The sequence below is a fragment of the Camelus bactrianus genome, chromosome 13 (assembly GCF_048773025.1).
Source record: "Camelus bactrianus isolate YW-2024 breed Bactrian camel chromosome 13, ASM4877302v1, whole genome shotgun sequence".
NCBI lineage: Eukaryota > Metazoa > Chordata > Mammalia > Artiodactyla > Camelidae > Camelus > Camelus bactrianus.
Window position 1 is genome coordinate 73,620,461 of NC_133551.1, and position 19,352 is coordinate 73,639,812.

General features: G+C 46.8%; 1 protein-coding gene and 1 long non-coding RNA gene across 7 annotated transcripts in view; one reads left to right on the forward strand and one right to left on the reverse strand.

The window, feature by feature from the left end:
* Positions 1-19,352, forward strand: part of SLC2A5 (solute carrier family 2 member 5) — a 29,361-nt gene continuing 10,009 nt past the window's right edge. The window contains exons 1-4 of one of the 6 annotated variants that reach the window (XM_045518563.2): positions 1-350; positions 841-1,066; positions 17,510-17,608; positions 18,211-18,371. In XM_045518563.2, coding sequence (XP_045374519.1) covers positions 1,022-1,066; positions 17,510-17,608; positions 18,211-18,371 — 305 coding nt within the window. In that variant the 5' untranslated portion in view covers positions 1-350; positions 841-1,021. Of the gene's footprint in view, positions 1,067-10,172; positions 10,388-17,509; positions 17,609-18,210; positions 18,372-19,352 lie in introns of those variants that run through there. The other 5 variants (XM_045518564.2, XM_010957587.3, XM_010957588.3 and 2 more) reach the window with 5 other exon arrangements.
* LOC105071002 (uncharacterized) lies at positions 3,606-10,168 on the reverse strand. The gene is made up of 4 exons (XR_835470.3): positions 10,034-10,168; positions 4,899-4,995; positions 4,121-4,224; positions 3,606-3,969 (listed from the first exon to the last, which is right to left on the reverse strand). It is a non-coding gene; the product is annotated as an uncharacterized LOC105071002 (long non-coding RNA).

The following is a 19,352-nucleotide window of genomic DNA, read 5'->3' on the forward strand; positions in this document are numbered from 1 at the left end:
GCAGTAATCTTTTACCAAGATGTATGCTTGACTACATGCATTTCCCAGCCAAAAACTTTCATATACGTCCTGGCTCTTCTAATACCTCTTCAGGGCAGTCTCTCAGAGCTATCTGGGAGGCTGTCTCCCAGGCTCCAGTAAGACCCTGAATAGACCTCAACCCACAGCTCTTAATGTTGTGCTTTTTTTTTCCAGCTGATACGTGCACTTTGCATCTCCCTGGACCAGTCTCCTGGGAGTCGTAAAGTGATGCTGATGAGGGCACTCATGTCTTCACTCAGCTGCGTCTTGGCAGACAAGCCATGGTCCAAGGAAAGGGGTCAGAAGAGACAGGTGAGCCCAACAACCAGGTATGTGAATGATGAGTCTCCGGAAGGAAAGAAACTGAGTCAATGATGACTCTGCCTTTCTGAACTGTGTCACTCTGGGCAAAAAATTGTGACCTCTCTTAGTCTCCGTTTCACCTCAGACAGAAATAACACTGAGGCTGAGATGAGACCCGGCACTCAGCACCGTGACTGAGCCAGGGCCAAGCTCTACGAGCCCCCGCTATCGTTAGCATCAGTGAATCTTTCTTGTGTAACCCAAGGGCCACTCAGGAGTCCCTGCTCCCGCCCCACCCCCGCCCCACCCCCACAGCTGGTTCCGCCCCTCTGCTTCCAGCGCCCCAGGCCCCGCTCCGGATGGCCCCCGGAAGAGAAAATCTCACACTGCCTCTCCCTGGGCAGCCCCTATTTAACAAGTGTTTGGGGAATTTCTCACGACCATTAGGTCAGGGATGGGAGCAGGCCCTCCTCCCCTCTAAGACTCTCGGTAGCCTTTCTTCTCCCCGGCACACAGCCAGTCCCTGGATTTGCCTGGGCCTCCTGCACCTGGGAGAGCCTCTCAAAAACCAGTAGCCAGCGTTTGTCTCTGCCCTGTCTCTGCCCCACCATCTTGGGAGGAAAAGCAGACGGGAGAGTCCAGAGCCAGCGGAGGGCAGGAGCTGAGTGCCGTCTGAAGTCAGCCAAGCAGCACCCAGATGAGTGACGATGGAAGCACGGGGGGCGCCGTGTCGAGCCTGGGGGTAAGTCCACCCTGGCCGGGCCCAGGTCCTGGGCACAGGTCCCGGACACCTCGGAGCTGGGTGTCTCGGGACAAATCGTTGACACCGTATTCGGGAAAAGCACAGAGCAGTGCGCTGATTTCATGAGAGCCAGAACCACCGGGGGTTCTGGTTAAAACGCAGGTTCTGATTGAGTGGGTCTGGGGTGGAGTCCGAGAATCTGCATCTCTCACAAGCTCCCAGGTGAGGCGGTTGCTGCCGGTCCGCAGACCTGTGAGGCCTGGAGGAACTCTGGTTCCAGGGGCTTCAAGAGTGTGGGCTGATGCTTGCGTGTTTGGCTTTGAGGGGAACTTGAGGGGCCGGGCAGCACCCGCTGGGCTGCCGACTTCCATTAACGAGCCCCTCGGGGTCCCAGGTTGGAAAGGCACGCTGTGCTGTCTGGTCCTGGGGCCTCGTGTAGTGCTCGGTTCCGTGGGGCGCTGCAAATGCTCAACGACAGGCCGGGCTGGGAGGGGAGGCATTGATTTCTAGCCTTTGCTGGCACCGCTGATGCTCCCACTGAGGGCGATTTCAGACGACTGCAGGGAAAAGCATCCGCTTCAGTGGAAAGCCCTGCACTGTTCACAACATAACTTAACTTCCTGACGCTACAGGGCTGTGCCCTTGTAAACCTTTGAGCTTACAATTCTGCAGGTTGTAGGTAACTGACGCTAGGACTCACAGAATTCAACATTAAAAACAAAACAAAACAAAACAAACCTGATTAAAAAATGGGCAGAGGACCCAAACAGACATTTTTATAAAGACATACAGATGACCAACAGGCACATGAAGATACACAACATTATAAATCCTCAGGGAAATGCAAATCAAAACCGCAATGAGATATCACTTCACACGTGTCAGAGTGGCTACTATCAAAAAGACAACAAATAACAAGCAGTGGTGAGGATGTGGAGAAAAGGGAACCCTGTACACTATTGGTGTGAATGTCAATTGGTGCAACCATTATGGAAAACAATATGGAAGTTCCTTAAAAAATTAAAAATAGCACTACCATATCATCCAGCAAGTCCACTTCTGGGTATTTAGCCAAAGAAAATGAAAGCCCTAATTTGAAAAGATATATACACCACTATGTTCACTGCAGCATTATTTACAGTAACCAAGATATGGAAGCAACCCAAGTGTCCGCTGATACATGAATAGATAAACAAGATGTAGTATACACACATGCGCACATACACACACACACACACACACACACACACACACACAATGGAATACTACTGAGCCACAAAAAAGAATGAAATCTTGCTATTTGCCACAACATGGATGAAATTTCTATGTGGAATCTAAAAGACAAGACAAGTGAACACCCATACCAAAAGAGAATCAGAGCCGCAGACACACAGAACAAACAGGTAGTTGCCAGAGGGGAGGAGGGTGGGAGGATGAGAGAAGTAGGTGAGGGAGTTTAGGAGGTAGAAACTCCCAGTTACAAAATAAATGAGTCACAGGTATGAAATGTACAGTGTGGGGAATATAGCCAATAACTATGTGACATCTCTGTATGGGGGCAGATCATAACTAGATTTCTCGTGGTGATCACTTTGAAACATATAGAAATATTGAATCACTCTGTTGCACACCAGAAACTAACAGAGTGTGGTAGGTCAATTATACTTCAAGAACAACAAACAAACAAATTCATAGGAAAAGAGATCAGAATAGTGGTTGCCAGAGGCAGGGATGAGGTGGGAGAGGGGGAATTGGATGAAGGTGGTCAAAAGGTACAGACTTATGAGAGAAATAAGGATTAGGGATGTAACGTACAACATGATACAGATAATTAACACTGCTGAATGTTACATATGAAAATTGTTAAGAGAGTCGATCCTAAGAGTTCTTGTCACAAGGGAAAAATCTTTTTCTTTTCTTTTGTGTCTGTATGAGATGATGGATGATCACTGACCTCCCTGCGGTGATCATTACATGACATAAGTCAAATCATGATATTGTACCCCTTAAACTCACACAGTGCCGCATGTCAACTCTATTCAACAAACCTGGAAGGAAAAAAGTCATAATTTTTACCTTTTTTGGAAAATTGTCTTTTAACACTATTAACGTGAGGTCACTAACCACCGAGTCGGGAAGAGATGGGCAGTGGGACACCATTACAGAGTATTTCAGCATTTATTCCCTTTCTTTTATAAGGAGAAATTCACATGACATAAAATTAACCTTTTTTAAAAATCTTTTTTCTTTAAATGAAGTCACTTTTTTACATGAATATTTAGTGTGGGCTCATCCTTAAGAAAACATGTAAGTGAAATCATGATTTTGATTTGCCGGTTATGTTTTTATACTTATTGAAATAAATACAAAGCCATTAGAAAATTTTAATCTACCTGCATACTGCCTAAAATTCTTATTTCCCGTGCCCTCAGTTGTGTGCAGGTTAGACTTAGGGAACCCAGACCTGGATGAGAGCAGAAGCCACTAGGATTACATATGTTTTGTTTTCTTTGCCCTCCCTTGGGTTCCCCCAAATTAACCTTTTTAAAGTATACAATTCTGGGGTGTTTAGCACATCCAAACTGTTGTATAATCACCACTCCATCTGGTTCTGAAACATCTTCATCACCCCCAAAGAAAAACTCATAGCCGTGAAGCAGTCACTCCTCACTCCCTTCTTCCCCCCAGCCCCTGGCAAACACCAATCTGCTTTCTGTTTCGATGGGATACGCATTTTCCGGATTTGTGCTGGCATCTTTCTCTTAGCATGAGGTTTCCAGGCTTGGGAGCTCGTATCAGGACTTCATTTCTTTTCACAGCGGCGTACTCTGTTGTGTGTCTACGTCACAATTTGTTTATCCAAGCATCCACAGGTGGACATGCAGGCTGTTTCCCCCTTCTGGCTATTGGGATAGTGTTGCAATGAATATGCATATACATACATTTGCTTGAGTATTTTTTTAAAAATCTTTTGGAATTAAATTATCTCTAGGAGTAGAATTGCTGAGTCATATGGCAATTCTAGGTTTAACTTCTTGAAGAGGAACCACCAACCTGTTTTCCACAGCAGCTGCCTTATTTTACATTCCCACCAGCCACGGACAACAGTTCCAGTTTCTCCCCATTCTTGCTCACGGCATGGATGAACCTGGAGGACACTATGATAAGACAGTCAAAAAGACAAATGCTTGGAGAGTGTGTGCTTAGCATGCAGGAGGTCCTGGGTTCAATCCCCAGAACCTCCATTAAATAAATAAATAAGTAAAACTAATTACAATTACCTCCCCCACCAAAAATTTAAAAATTGAAATTTAAAAATAAAAATAAAATAGTTGGACAAAAAAATTAAATGCCTGACAGACAATAGATTTTTTTAAGATTAAAAAATACAGACAAATACTCTATGATCCTACTCACACGAAACAAATAAATAGTCAAGTTCATAGTAACTTAAAGTAGAGTAGGGGCTGCCAGAGCTGTCGTTTGATGGATACAGAGCCTTAGTTTGGCAAGATCAGAAAGTTCCAGAGATTGGTTGTGCAACAATGAACATACTTAGCACTACTGAAGAAGACACCTAAAAATGGTCAATTCTGTTGTATTTTTTTTAATCAGTTTGGGGAAAACAAGGTTGTCCACCCAGGGTAATGTGTAACCATCACAAGCCACTCGGGTCCCTGAGGAGCCTAGTGACCCCCTGGCTTTTACGCATTCTGTTCCTGACACCTAAGGGTCACTCCCTTTTGTGCATAAGCACTCTGACAGGTGAGGTCAAATTCTGTTCTTGGAAAGAAAACTTAGGAACCTTGTAACTTCTCCAGCATTTACTCACCAGGTGTGTCAGCAAGATCCGCAGCCTTTCTCCCTTGGGGGCGTCTGATAAAATCTTGGGCCTGATTCGATGATGGATGGCAGAGTCTGGAACTGGCCTGTGGAGCAAGAAATTTAGTTCAGATCAGGCATGTGTTCTCCCTCTTCCCACCCACGTAGCAGAGTTAGGTTCTGATGGCCAGAACCCAGGCAGGCCCTGGTGAGGTGTGGTTGGCCCCACTGGGCTTGGGAAGTCTTATGTCAACCTACTGGACCCTCGCACCAGGGACGTTGCCTGCACAGAGAGCTGGATGCATGCTGAGACCTGTTAATTACCCCTTCCTCATCTGAGCCTAGCAGGGGGATGACCGGGAGCTGGTTCCTGCCTTCCTGCCCCTCCCTCCAACCAAGCAATCTGCGCACACACTGCACCCTTGCTGCAGCCTCGTTTTGTGCAGACACCCCTGCTATAGTGCAATACATGTGATCCTAGAGGACCCCACATTCTGTCACGTGGCACTTAGAAAATAATAAGGCTTAAGGGAAGAGAGAGTTGGGGCAGACCATTCGAATCCCATGCAATTTTTAAATCTGAGCACAAACGAAATCAAATGCAGTCTTGGTGGAAACAGCAGCCTGGGTCACTCTCCACTGACACGTGCACCCAGCAGTCTGGGGGTTCTCGCTTCCCCCTTAAAACGAGGGTCCTTAGGCCGTTGGCTTTCAGGAGAGAGCTTAAAATCACAACTTAAAATCTGATTTAGGCTGTAGTCAATTAAAACAAACAAATACATTTATATGAAAATGTCTTCATAACTTCTTTAAGGGTGAGAGTCCCTTCCGGTTTTCTGTCCTAACAGACTTTCAGGCAAATATTTCATGGTTACATCAGTAAGAATTAGGTTCAGCTGCAAGGGACAGAAGATGAAAAAGAGGAGTGTTTTTTGTTTTTTGTTTTTTTCCTCCCTTGGGAAGTCCAGGTAGTGGTCTGGGCTGGAATGGCACTCCACAGGGTAAGGGACCCAAGCTCCTTCCATCTTGTTGCTCTGTCCTGTGTAGCCTCAGTGACATGGTCCAAGCTGGTGGTATCCACACTTGGGGCATCAGGATGGCAAAAGGGACAAGGAAGAGAGCTTGGTTCTTAGAAGCCAAGTGCATGACACCTTCTCAACGCTCCATCAGAGAGAATTTATATGTGTCTATGCCAGCTGCAAGGGTGATGGGGAAACACAGGTTTCCTTCGGGCAGCCTCAGGTCCTGCCTCCAGTTCTATTACTATTGAAGAGGGACTGGGCAAATGGATTTGGGATGGGTTGGGGGAGCCATAGCAGTCTGTACAATAGAGGCCTGGGACAAAACTTTAAAATTCAAGATCATTCCTAACAGAAATGAGCCAGCAGTGACTTGAAGTCCTGGTATCCTTGCTTGGTCTCAGAACAGCCCGGGGATCTGATTTGCCCACCTGCTTTGTGATGCTAACTCAACATCTTACATTCTGGTTAAATTTTCCTATATACATTTTTTTTTTTAATTTGGGAATGCTTCATTTTCAGAAAGATCATCTTTATTTTTTGTTTTTTTTTACAGCAGTAATAAAAAAAGCTCTTAATTCCCCTTGGTGTCAGTCACCAAGCTTTGTCAATTTTACATCCTAAATATCTCTCAAATGCATTTACTTCTCTAATCCCTTCCAGCACGCTGGTCCAAGTCACCATCATCTTTCACCTGCTCTACAACAAAGAATTCCTGCTCCCTCTCCTCTTCCCCAACTCTGCTGGGTTCTTGTCCCCTCATCAGTTCTCCTCTAGGCAGCCACAGGGAACTTTTAGAAACACGAATCTGAGCACCCTCCAAGACTCTCAGTGCCTTCTCTCTGCTCCTAGAACAAAAATCAAGCTCTTTAACGTGGTCTACAAGTGCTAAATGGAGTCTGGCCCTGCCCACCTCCCAGCGTCTTCCTCTGTCTCCTCTTCCTCCCTGCTTTGTGATCTTCAGCTGCACTGACCTTGCAATTTCTCTCCTACCACAGGGCCTTGGCACGTACTTTTTCTTATCCAGAAGGCTCTCTCCACCATCCCATCCCCAGCCCCATTTGCTTAGGTAAACTCTTCTCATCCCTCCTTCCCATCTCAGCTCAAGCTCACTTTTCTTTCTCTGTCTTTTTTTTTAACTGAGATATAGTCAGTTTACAATATTGCATCCCCTTCTGGTGTACAGCACTGTTTTAGTCATACACATACATACATACATTCCCTTTCATATTCTTTTTCATCATAGGTGGTACACAAGATACTGAATATAGTTCCCTGTGCTGTACAGTAGAAATTTGTTGTTTATCTATTTTGTTTTATTTTGTTTATTTTGATTGAGTTATAATCAGGTTACACTGTTGTGTCAGTTTCCGATGTACAGCACAGTTTTGTTTATCTATTTTATATATAGTCAAGGTCCCTTTTCTAGGGAAGCCTTCCCTGACCAACACCCACCCCGACTTCCTTCTTTAGAGTCCTTTTATAGTTATAATTTCATCAATCTGACTAAATTCTGTTTTCTCAACTAGAGTCTAAGCTGCATGGGGACAAGGCTATTTTTTTTCCACCCTGTTGTATCCTCCATCTAACAGAGTAGTAGATTCAGAAAATATAAATGTAAATACATGTTAGAATTAAAATCATCCATAAATCTCTCATCCCAGAATAACCACTGTTTTCAGATTCTAAGTCTCCTAAAATTGTGTTCCTACCTATTTACATTTTATGTTAATAATAAGGATTCCAGAATTGAGATCTGGGACCCGAGTCCTCGTGTCAGAATCCTTGGCAAGCCAGGTTTCCTGACAAGCACCTTCTCCGCTGTGAGAGGTTCCAGGGAACCTAAATCAGCGCCCTCTGAGAAAGAGGGAAACTGGGCTTCTGTTCCGTTCTCCATCAAATGATAAAATCCTAATATAATTTCCCTGTAATGAATCAAACTGTCTGGAAGGTGGGGGAGAGACCGTCAGGAAGGCCCTGGTGGGATCCGGGTCTGTCCACTTTCCTTTTACGTTACAAGGGATTCTTTGGTTCTCAACAGAGGTAGTTTCAAACACAGGCCAGTTTCTTGGAAACATCAGTACGTGTTCCTGTGACACACCTTGGCCTGCTATGTGCAATTAGCCAGAATGTCCTTGGGTTAATCAGTGCTGTTTATTCTCGTCATTTTAAACCCAAGGCAAAAACAGGTTTCAATAGGCAGGTTCCCTTTGTAGTCCAGACAGGACTGAGAGGAGGGCAGGGCGGGGAGGGCGAGGACCAGTGATGGGAATGAGAACCGCCCCCACCTCTGTTTTTCAGTTCCCTTGGGTTATAAACATGGAAAGTTCAGAAAACTGAAAAGGTACTTGCAGCCGGGAGGGTACAGCTCCACAGCAGAGCTCACGCTAAGCACCCACCAGGTCCTGGGTTCAATCCACTAAAATGCTCGCGTACATTTCTCCATTAGAAAAATAATAAATAAACCTAATTATCTCCCCCCCCCCAATTTTTTTTTAATGCTTGCAGTGGGTGAGCCCAGGCCGCACACCTCGGGTCAGCCGGGGGCCAGGTCAGGAAGGACCCCCCAGCAGGGGCAGTCCCTGCCTCCCATCAGTGGGCCGCTCCTCGTCCTGAGCCCCCAGATCCCTGGGCGCGCGAAGGACCCCCAGAGGGGCCTAATGGCGGCGCGAAGCCCAGAGGCTGCTGTGCCCGGTCCCGGGGCCGGGAAGGACCCTGCAGGGGACACGAAGGACCTGGGCAGGGGCAGTCCCCAAGCATCTGGGCCCATTCCCTTCTGCTCCAGGCCCTCCGGCGCCCCAGGCGCCCGCGGCAGGGGCTGTAGGGTCCCGGGCAGGCGTGCGGGCGGCCAAGGAGCGGCCCCGCGGCCCAGGCCCCCGCGTTCTCTCCCGCTCGCGCTCCCCTCCTGCCGCCGCGGAGGCGTTGGTGACGCCGAGGCTGTGCCTGGATCCTGGTCTGGCAGGAGCCAGGTACTGCGGCTCCCCGCTGCCCGGACACACAGCACCCCCGGGCTCGGGCCTGGGCCGCCGGCGGCTCCCGACCATCCAGGTGGGCGCGGGGCCGGGCGCGGCCGCAGGGCGCGCAGTGGGAGATCTGGGCCAAGGGCGGGTCTCTTGATTTTCTCTGGGCCTGGCGATGGCCGAGGACTGCAAACTTTTGACGTTTCTTTTTGTTTACGCCAACTGTACTCTCCCTTCCACTCCCCAGTAGTGGGTTCTCACCACCCCTCCCCCACTAAAGTGCCTTTTCTTTGGAAAATCTTTCAAAACGCTTTGAAATAACTGGAAACCTCTGGTCTTGCCAAATCTTAGTTGGAAATCGCTGTGTCAGGACACAGAAGGAAAAGAACAGGAAGAAGTTAGAGAAAAGATATGGTCCATCCCCGTCACCCACCCCCACCGCCCCAAGATTGGGGATGTAAGGACGCCCCAACACACACACAGACACAAGGGCCATTGCACTGTCACCCTCCTCACAGCCTTCCCCACGGTCACCTGCTCACAACTCCTGAGTTTGCCACTGATGCCCAGACTAGTGCCAGATACACGGGGGCCCCCAGTTAACAGTTATTTGAAGGTGAACAAGGGAAAGTTGTGACTACATTCACTGGCTTTGTGCCACAGCAAATAAAACGGAACATGCCCTGTAAAGACGAAAGACGATGGGCCTTGTGGGACTTTGCTCTGGATTTTGGCCACTTGAGCTGGTGTGCCCCATGGCAGCGGGACACGTGCTGAGCACAGGGGGCCGGCGGTGGCCTGGCCATGCGTAAAGGACCCAGTCAAGCAGCTGTGACTCACTTTCCTTGCCCTGCAGATAAAGGGATTTGAAATATTCACTGCTTTTGCAATAGTGATGATTACACAGAAAGCAGCGTCTTAGAGCCAGCCTGAGTTCCTTAAAAAGGAAAATAAGAGACTTTCTGAGAAAGTGTTGCGTGGTAATTTGGGCCAAAGCCCACTCTTCAGTAGAGAGACTTGGCTGCAGGCTTCCTGGCAAGGACCACTGCTGAGAAGCCTCTCATGACCCCATCTCTTGCCCCCTTGTTACCTGGTGTGTTGTAGGGTTGGTGGCACCTGTTGCCTTCCATGTGTTTGTGACAGAAATAACCCCTCCAGTCACTCACCACGAGCCTGACTGGTGGAGGCTTTCGCAGTAAGGAAACGCCGCAGACTGTCCCAATCAGGAAGGCACGGTGCCTGCAGTCCCTGGGGGGTGCCCGCTTGCTGAGCTAGACCCCAGACATCTCGCTTGAAAGAAGAAGTGAAAACAAGGCAAACCTCTGGGTTCCCGAAAGGGTTATTCCGCCTTAGACTGCCTATAAAAATGCTATTGGCTGTTACCTGGCCTGGCCAAAGTACAGCCGGAATGTCTTCTCTTGCCATTCAGTGCATTTGCTAATTTGGCTGAAGGGAAGTAAGCAGCAGTCTGCGCTTCCAGAGCAAAGATGGAGCAACAGGATTCAGTCAAGAGGGACGGGGTAAGTGTGCTGGCCAGGGAGGCAGCGGGGAGCAGCCCCGCCGCAGGACCTGTTCAGCGCTGTAGGGGATGCTCTTGGGAGCTCTGTGCACCGGAGGACCGTTGAGGGCACCTACCCCCGCCAAGTTCACCCAGCAGCTGGTCTCTTACAGGGACTAGAGAGAGGAGAGCTTTAGAGACATGTAGATTTAGAGGTTCTTTGGGAATCAGTCTCCTGGAACAACTCTTAAAAGTACCTGGAACTGAATGGATGAGACAAAGGTCTAATTTGTCACATCCTCCTTTAACCGTAAGAATTTGGGGTGAAAGGATTGTAAAACCATCAACAGAATCCTTACATGTTGCTTGTGAGATGTTTTTTGATTTGTTTTGATTTTGGCTTCAGCGCATTTTATTTTTATTAAAAAAATTTTTTTAATGGAAGCAGCAGGGATTGAACCCAAGACCTTGTGCATGCTAAGCACATGCTCCGTCATTGCCTGTGCCCACCACCCCTTCGGAGCATTTTAACTAACCTTTTCCATAGGTAAGTGGCTAAGCCAGCAGGAAAAGAAGATAGGCTCAGAAAAGATGTTGCAGGATTTGAATTCAACACAAATCTGGAACAGAGATTTCCTCTCTCTTAGATAATGAGACTCCATTTTTTTAGAGACAAAAGATTTTTCCGGACCTCTCCTCACCCACCCTGCCCTCCATATAATTACCCTTGTACTTTTAGAGTCTCTTAATTGAGGAAAATGCATAAGGACAGAGAGGTAATATAAATTTATTAACACTTAAGAAATTTGCGTTTTATTCATCACAACAGCATCTGCTTATGTTGATGGTGGGAGGTACCTATTTTGCAAATTATTATTTATTCAGTCGTGGAGATGAGACCCTTGCCATAGGCAAGTTGGACACATGCTCTGTAGCTTATAGATTAAGAGCAGATTTGAGAGGTAGAAATACCTGGGATTCATTCCTGCTCCATCCTATTCTAGCTGTGGGAACTAGGGCAAGTTATTATTTTTTTAACATATATGTATTCTTTTTCAGATTTTTTTCTATTATAGGTTATTACAAGATACTGAATATAGTTCCTGTGCTCTACAGTAGGTCCTTGTTGTCTATTTTATGTGTGGTAGTGAATATAAATTAATCCCAAACTCCTAATTTAGCCCTTCCCCCCTCCCCACACTTTGGGCAAGTGATTTAACTGCTCTGTGCCTCAGTTTTCTCATCTATAAAATGGGAATGATGATGATACTGCCTCAGAGGGCTGCCCGAACAGTTAAGCGAGGTAATGTATGTCAATTACGTGGCGCAGAGCAGGTTCCTATTAAATATTATCACTTTTTTTTTTAAATCATCCTTTAGAGCAGGGCACTACCGACATTTGGGGCTGATGGATCTTTGCTGGAGGGGCTGGCCTGGGTGCTGTGGGGTGTGTAGCAGCATCCCTGGTGGCTACTCACTGGATGCCAGCGGCACTCTCGCCAGTGAGAGGGGCTGCTGTAGGGATCAGGGTCAGTGCGTAACTTCACATGGGATTGTCTTGTTTGACCTCATGAGAACAAGAAAGTGCAAGGTCAAATGTTAGCTCCTCTGTTTTATTGAGAAGGAACTGTGAGGTAATGAGAATGCAGGAGTTCCGGGGGGGCAGGGGAGGCCCTGGTCTGGTCTGTGTCCCCTCTTCCAAGAGAAATGCACCGCCCAGCTGTGCCTGCCGGCGCAGCTGCAGAATGGAAACGCCTCAGGAGGTGATCCCTGAAAAAAATACTTTTTGAAAGGAGATGATTAAACGGTCGTAAGCAAAAGGTACGGGCTGATCCCAGCTACTTGCCCCCCAAGATTCCCCGAGGAAGAAAGCCTCCCCCAGGGCCAGGTGGGAGCAGGCTGCCCTTTCCCAGGTGCCTGAGGGCGTTCCCGCCCCTCTGGGTAAATAGGTGCTGAGTCTCCTGGGAGACATCAAAACAGAGCTATTCCGACAGTGACTGTAAGAATCTGCAAATGTGAAGTGAACCCCAGGAAGGATTTAGAAGCCGAGGAGAAGGGGAGGGGCTGTCTCAGGCCACAGAGGCTGGGTTGCCAGGGGCTCAGGCTAGTGGGCAGGGGCCAGCTCTGTCCCCCAGGGGTTGGCTTTGTGACCACCGCCTCACTGGTCTTTGGGTTCCTCATATGTAAAGAGAAAAGGCAAGAACCTGGTGTGCATCAGTGACTTTCTGCCAGGAAAATAGGACTCGTGGCCTGAAAGAAAAAAAATAAAACGGGATTTTTTTTTTTTTAATGCCAAAACGCTTCAGAAAGTGAAAAGACAGTTTTTTTGTGGAGTGCTTCCGCCACCAACCAATTTAGTGCTGCTGAGCAAGTAACTTCCCCTCTGGGTCCTCACTGTTAATAGTTAATAATAATAGCAAACCTGTGATGTAGTGGGTAACACTTGTCACATGTCCTACAAGCTGGCCGTCTAAGTGTTTCACATGTATGAACTCCCCACATCCATCCTGTGAGAAGCAGTATCATTGCCCCCATTTTACAAATGAAGGAATGGAGGCACAGAGATGTTTCGTAGCTGGCCTAAGACCACACAGCTAGCAGCAGGAGAGGCAATATTTGATCCCTTGCTCCAAAGCCCCACAGCAACGAGGCACCTTGGGCTTTAAAGTGTTAGGGCGTTTGTCTCTCCTCTCTCCCCTCAGCACTCAGACCTCAGGGTCTGTTTGTGAAGCTTTGGGTTCATTCCATACTGTGATAAAGTGACTTAGAGTGTCCATGATTCATAGGAACTCACTTTTCCGGGGATATTTGCATTCTGATTGGAGATTCCTGGCCAGGAAAAGTCTTAGACCGAGAGTGTCTCTCTGGTGGTAGAAATGGAAATTGGAAACAAATTCTTAACAGAAATGGTTTGGGTGGGGCTGTCTTCTCAGCAGCCTTGAGTCACACCCTATCAGAAGGCTAGCCCTGAAGGTGGTTATTTTACTAAAGTCTCATGATGTTTTCAGCCTTTTGAAAAACAGGAAGCCAGGTAACTGTAGGCATGAGAGATGTGGCTCCTGGTTTCTCCCAAAAGCACAGCTCACAGCCACTGCTCCCCTCTGGTCTCAGAAGGGGCCCCCTCTCATTCGTGTGTTGAGGCCACTGAGCCATTTATCATTTTAACAAGCTGGCCAGAGACCTGGACATCATCTTTGGCCCCTTCCTCTCCCTCATGCCCTAATCCAGCCTAGTACCAAACTCTTTTTTTCCCCTCCTGGAAAGAAAAAGAAAGAGAGAAAGAGAGAAAGAGAGAAAGAGAGAAAGAAAGAAAGAAAGAAAGAAAGAAAGAAAGAAAGAAAGAAAGGAAGGGAGGAAAGAGAGAGAGAGAAAGGAAGGGAGGAAAGAAGAGGGAGGGAAGGAGGGAAAGAAAAGGAAAAATAAAAAGGTGGAGACGGTATAGTTCAAGTGGTAAAGCACATGCTTAGCATGCATGAGGTCCTGGGTTCCATCCCCAGGGCCCCTAAAAATCAATCAATCAGTCATATGACCCAGCAATCCCACTCCTGGGTATATATCCAGAGGGAACCTTAATTCAAAAAGACACATGCTCCACAATGTTCAAAGCAGCACTATTTACAATAGCCAAGACATGGAAACAACTTAAATGTCCATCGACAGATGACTGGATAAAGCAACTGTGGTATATTTATACAATGGAATACTACTCAGCCATAAAAAAGAATAAAATAATGCCATTTGCAGCAACATGCATGGACCTGAAGAATGTTATTCTAAGTAAAGTAAGCCAGAAAGAGAAAGAAAAATACCATTTGGTATCACTTATATGTGGAATCTGAAAAAAAAAAAAAAAAGACAAACTTATTTACAAAACAGAAGCAGACTCACAGACATAGAAAGCAAACTTGGTTACCAGAGGGGGAAGGGGATGGGAAGGGATAAACTGGGAGTTTGAGATTTGCATGTACTAACTAATATATATAAACTGGATAAACAACAAGTTTATACTGTTTAGCACAGGGAACCATGTTCAATATCTTATAACATGGTGAAAAAGAATATGAAAATGAATATATATACATTCCTATATGACTGAAGTATTGTGCTGTAAACCAGAAATGGACACATTGTAAACTGATTATACTTCAATTTTATATATATATATATATATATATATATATATATATATATAAAATTAGAAAAATAAGTAAATAAATCTAATTACCTCCCCTCCTAAAAAAACCTAAAACTAACTAACTAAATAAATAAATCACTCTTCAAAAAAATTTTTTTTAAAAAGGAAAGAAAAAGAAAGCTTGAGCCCTGGCTTTCTCTTCCATGCCTTTTTTATGTAGTTACTTTATCGAGAATGTAACCCACAGATCATACAATTCACTCATGTATACAATTCAGCGATCCTCTGACATGTCTAACCATTCCCACAATCAATTTTAGAATATTTTCATCACCCCGGAAAGAAGCCCCGTGCCCACTGGCCATCACTCTGCATTTCCCCCATCCCCCTCCCTTCTCCCCCAACCCTAGGCAACCGTTGATTTATCGTCTGTCTCTGTGGATCTGCCTGTTCTGGGCACTTCACATAGATGATGGGACCAGACAATAGACGGTCTCCTGTGACTGGCTTTGTTCACTCAGCCTGTTCTCAAGGCTCATCCACTTTGTAGCAGGTGTCAGTGCTTCGTTCCTTTTCATGACCGAAAAATATTCCGTTGTGCGGGCATCCCATGTTTTGTTTATCAGCATGGCCATTTGGGTTGTTCCCATGTTTTGGCTATTATGCATAATACCGCTGTAAGCATTTGTGATCAAAGTTGTGTGAACGTATGTTTTCATCCTCCAGCGTGTACGCCTAGGAGTAGAATTGCTGGGCCACATGGTTACACTCTGTTTAACTTTCTGAGGAACTACCAGACTTTGCCAAGGTGGCTGCCCCGTTTCCATTCCCATCAGCAAGATGAGAGGGTTTCAGTTTTCACCACATCCTCATCAGTTAGTAGTATTCTCTGTCTTCCTGGTTTTAACCATCCTAGTGAGTGAGATGTGGTATCATATTGTGGGTTTGATTTTCATTGTTCTCACAGGGTTTCAAACCCTTTGATTTTCCTTCCTAAATAGTCCTCAAAACTGGCACTCCTCACGCCTGCCACAGCCGCTCCCCCTACCCAAACCCCCAGCCTCTCTCAGTCGCTTTCCTGACTCCACTTCTTAACCACGTCCGTGGATTTTCTTCGTAGAATTTACTACAGTTCTAGTTTAATACATTATTATGTAGTTTTTAGAAAACAAACTGTGGTTACCCGGGGGGAAAGGGAGAGATAGATTAGGAGTTTAGGATTCACATATACACGTCACTATATATAAAATAGATAAACAATAAGGATCTACTGTGCAGCACAGGGAACTATATTCAATTTCTTGTAATTAGTAATGGAAAAGAATCTGAAAAGAAATGTATATGCAGAACTGAATCGCTTTGCTGTACACCTGACACGAACGTTGTATATTGACTACACTTGAATAAAAAATAAGAATTCTAAAAAACTTTAAAAATTATTATGTAGTTAAAAAAAGTATCTTTCCCATTGGAGCACAATCTTCTCGAGAGCAGCCGTTTGGCTCACCAGACTGTAGCCTGGTACCCAGATCACAGTCAGCTGTCAATAAACATTTGTTTAATGAATTTTGTCCATGAAAAATTAATCAGCAGTCAATCTAAGAAAGAAATGGAAATTTTTATTCAAGCCATCCTGAGGATTATAACCTGGGAGACAGTCTTTCGGAAGGCTCTGAGGACTGTTCCACCTGTTAGAAGTCAAAGCACAGGTTTGTAAATTTTTGAGACAAAGGGTTATTTATTTACATCAAAGTAACACATTGACAGTTTACACAGTCTAACAAGGCTAGAAGTGGGTAATTGTGACCCTTTACAGGATTGAGAAAGGAATGTTATCTCCTAAGGATTTGTCTTGTTAGTGCCAGGAAGAAATGCTTTCTTCCTTCCTTCCTTTCTTTCTTTCTTTTTTTTTTTTTTTTCTTTTTTGCAAGTAGACATTCCTGTGTCTTCTAAGGGGATCTAGTTAATGGTTACTGCAGACACCCACACACACTAAAAGGGAGGGCGACAGTGGCTCAAATGACAGAAAATTTTATGTTAAATTTTTCTTTTCCCTCCTTAACAAGAATTTTGTTTCATAAGATTGAAGACATTCGGACCAGCAAGGTCAGTGAAAGTATCTCTGCTATTTCCACCAAGGCTGAGCCCTGATTCCTGCAGGTCCATAGAACGTGCCTGTGGCTTCAATCTAAGTAGGAAACCAAAGAACAGAAGGTGAATTATGGGATCCAGGCTTAGAGATTCTACAGCCTGATAAGGACTTCAGACCTCAAGACCCATCACAGCAGAGCGTCAGAGTTGCACCCATAGTGGGGATGAAGACGCCCATTGCACTTAGAGTTAATCATTTACTGGGAAGAGACTTAGAAGAGATTTTTTTTTTCCTTAAATGGAGGTCCTGGGATTGAATCCAGGACCTTGCACGTGTTAAGCATGCACTCTACCACTGGGCTACACCCACCCCCCAGAAAAGGAGAAAGTTTAATCAATAGAAATCAATCAAGCAATAGAAACAGCTATGGGGGAGGGGTCTCTGTTTTACTCTCCACTATATCCTAGTACCTAGAACATAGAACAATGCCTGGCTCACAGTATGTTGAACGAATGAGTGAATGAATGAATGAATGAACACCCAGAGCGCTTCAGGAGGCGAGCTAAGCTGGTCCTGTACTACATTTAGGTGGGACTTGCGGGGGTAGGGGTGGAGGGGGTGAGGTGGCGGTGTGCGTACTTGCGGACCCCCTGCCTTTAGAAAACACAGTGCAGCAGCAGCCCTGGAACCCGCCTTCCCCCCGGGCACAGCACCCACTCCCCCTTTTGTCACCTGCTCCCCCTACTTTTGTCATCCCAAGGTGAGTGGAGGGTAAGTTTCAAGACAGGGAGCCGGTGAAAGACCTCGGATCTTCAGACCCCATTTCGGCCGTCTTTCCACAAGACCTGAGTAAATCAGGAGTCCCCTGGAACCCCGGGCTGCTCCCCGACCTCACGCCGTGATCTCTCCTCCCACAGAGGCTGACACCCGTGCTTGCCTTGGCGACGCTGATCGCTGCCTTTGGGTCGTCCTTCCAGTATGGGTACAACGTGGCCGCTATTAACTCTCCTGCCGAGGTGGGTCATTGTGGTGGGTGGGACACAGCCCCCAGTGAACAGGAGGGTGGGTTTGGAGCAGCCGGTGCCCAGGTGTGGCCGCCAGGGTGGGACTGCACACACACGGGGGACACACGAGGGGGCCTCACATGAAGGAGTTGGAAACACCAGGAGACACACAGCCCCGGCCCCAGGGGACTTGCAGGCATGGGGACAGGGGATACATGGGGTCCCCAAGCCTCAGCTTCTCATGGAGAGCCAGGCCTGGCTGGACACACGGTGGGGGGTCGCTCTGGGGGGCTCTGATCTTCCATAGCCTTGCAGTCCATAGAGGCATCTGGAGGGGCAGGGGTCATCCAACATTGATTCCTTGATTGGAAGGCTGGAGTCACTCCTTCCTGGCGCTAGAAACATCCTGGGCAGTTTGCCTCTTAGAGGCCTCAGCGCCCTCCCCCTGGGTGCCCCCTGCTCATTGCTGTTAATCCTCACTCCCTCTCCTCCACTTGATAATGTGGATACCCGTGTGCCCAAGTCATCCCATTGGGTGGCCTGATAATGTACATTGTTCTTTCTGCAAAGCCAGCTCAAATGCATTTGGTGTTCTGTTTTGCTCTGCTCTCCAGCTCATGAAAGCGTTTTATAACGAGACCTACTATGACAGGATTGGTGAATACATGAGCGAGTTTTCCTTGACCTTGCTGTGGTCTGTGTCCGTGTCCATGTTCCCCTTCGGAGGCTTCCTGGGCTCCCTCATGGTCGGCCCCTTGGTGAATAAATTAGGCAGGTAAGGGAAGAATTTCCAACTCACTGAAACTCAGAGACCCCTTCAGCATTGAAAACCTGGGCCGAGAGCAGAGATTGTTACGGCAAAACTAGGTCGTGACCGCGGTGATGATTTTTGTTTCCTGCTGTGGTCTTAAGAAGACCAGGTATTGTCCAAGTGCCTTCTGGGGACTTAGGCCATGAGGCTTCAGGGCTGGAGGTGGGTGTGGGTGACGGGTCTCAGGCTCTGGAGTGACATGGGACAAGCAGAGGGTGCTTCAGGGCTCAGGACTCACTCCCGCTTCTGCAGTTCTCTTGTCTCGAGGTTTTCCTTACCAAAACGTCCTTTTGGTCTTTGGATGAGTCAAACGCCAGATGGCATGGCCAAGACTCAGGCCCAAGGTTGACTGTAGCCTCGTGTTCTTGAACTCCTTCTCCTAAATGAGCACAAACTAATTACTCTGTTCTTTTACCTCGGGATCAAGTAACATGCAAAATTTTACCCAAATTAAATTCCTGTGAAGCTCTGAATTGGCTGAGATGAATGTCAGCCCCTTCAGTGTGAAACGTTGTGGTCTGAAGGTGACGCTTACTGTGAGTGTCATGAATTGCCAAGGACAGAGCTTGAATCCCGGCCCCTAATTCTAGAAGCATTCGAGATTCTATATTTGATTCCAAAAAAGATCCTTCAGACCTCACATTCCCCTGGTAAATTTCATGGGCAGGAGAGGGCAGCCTTGTTATGAACGGAATTTAAGAATTCCTCCCTCCCAAGCCCCTCCCTTCCAGGGTGAGCTCATGGAGGCTGGGTGAGGTCAAGTTCCCGTTCTCGGTCACAGATCTAGTGATCTCAAGGGTGAAGGCCAGACCTCGGTTCCTTCTCCAGTCATTTTCAAAAAGAATCTGAGAATAAAACCACACAAAATGTGGTTCAGCGATCGAGGGATCCTTAAGTCCTCCTGGGAGGTTGGTGTTGAACTCGCAGTTCTCCCTGTTGACCACC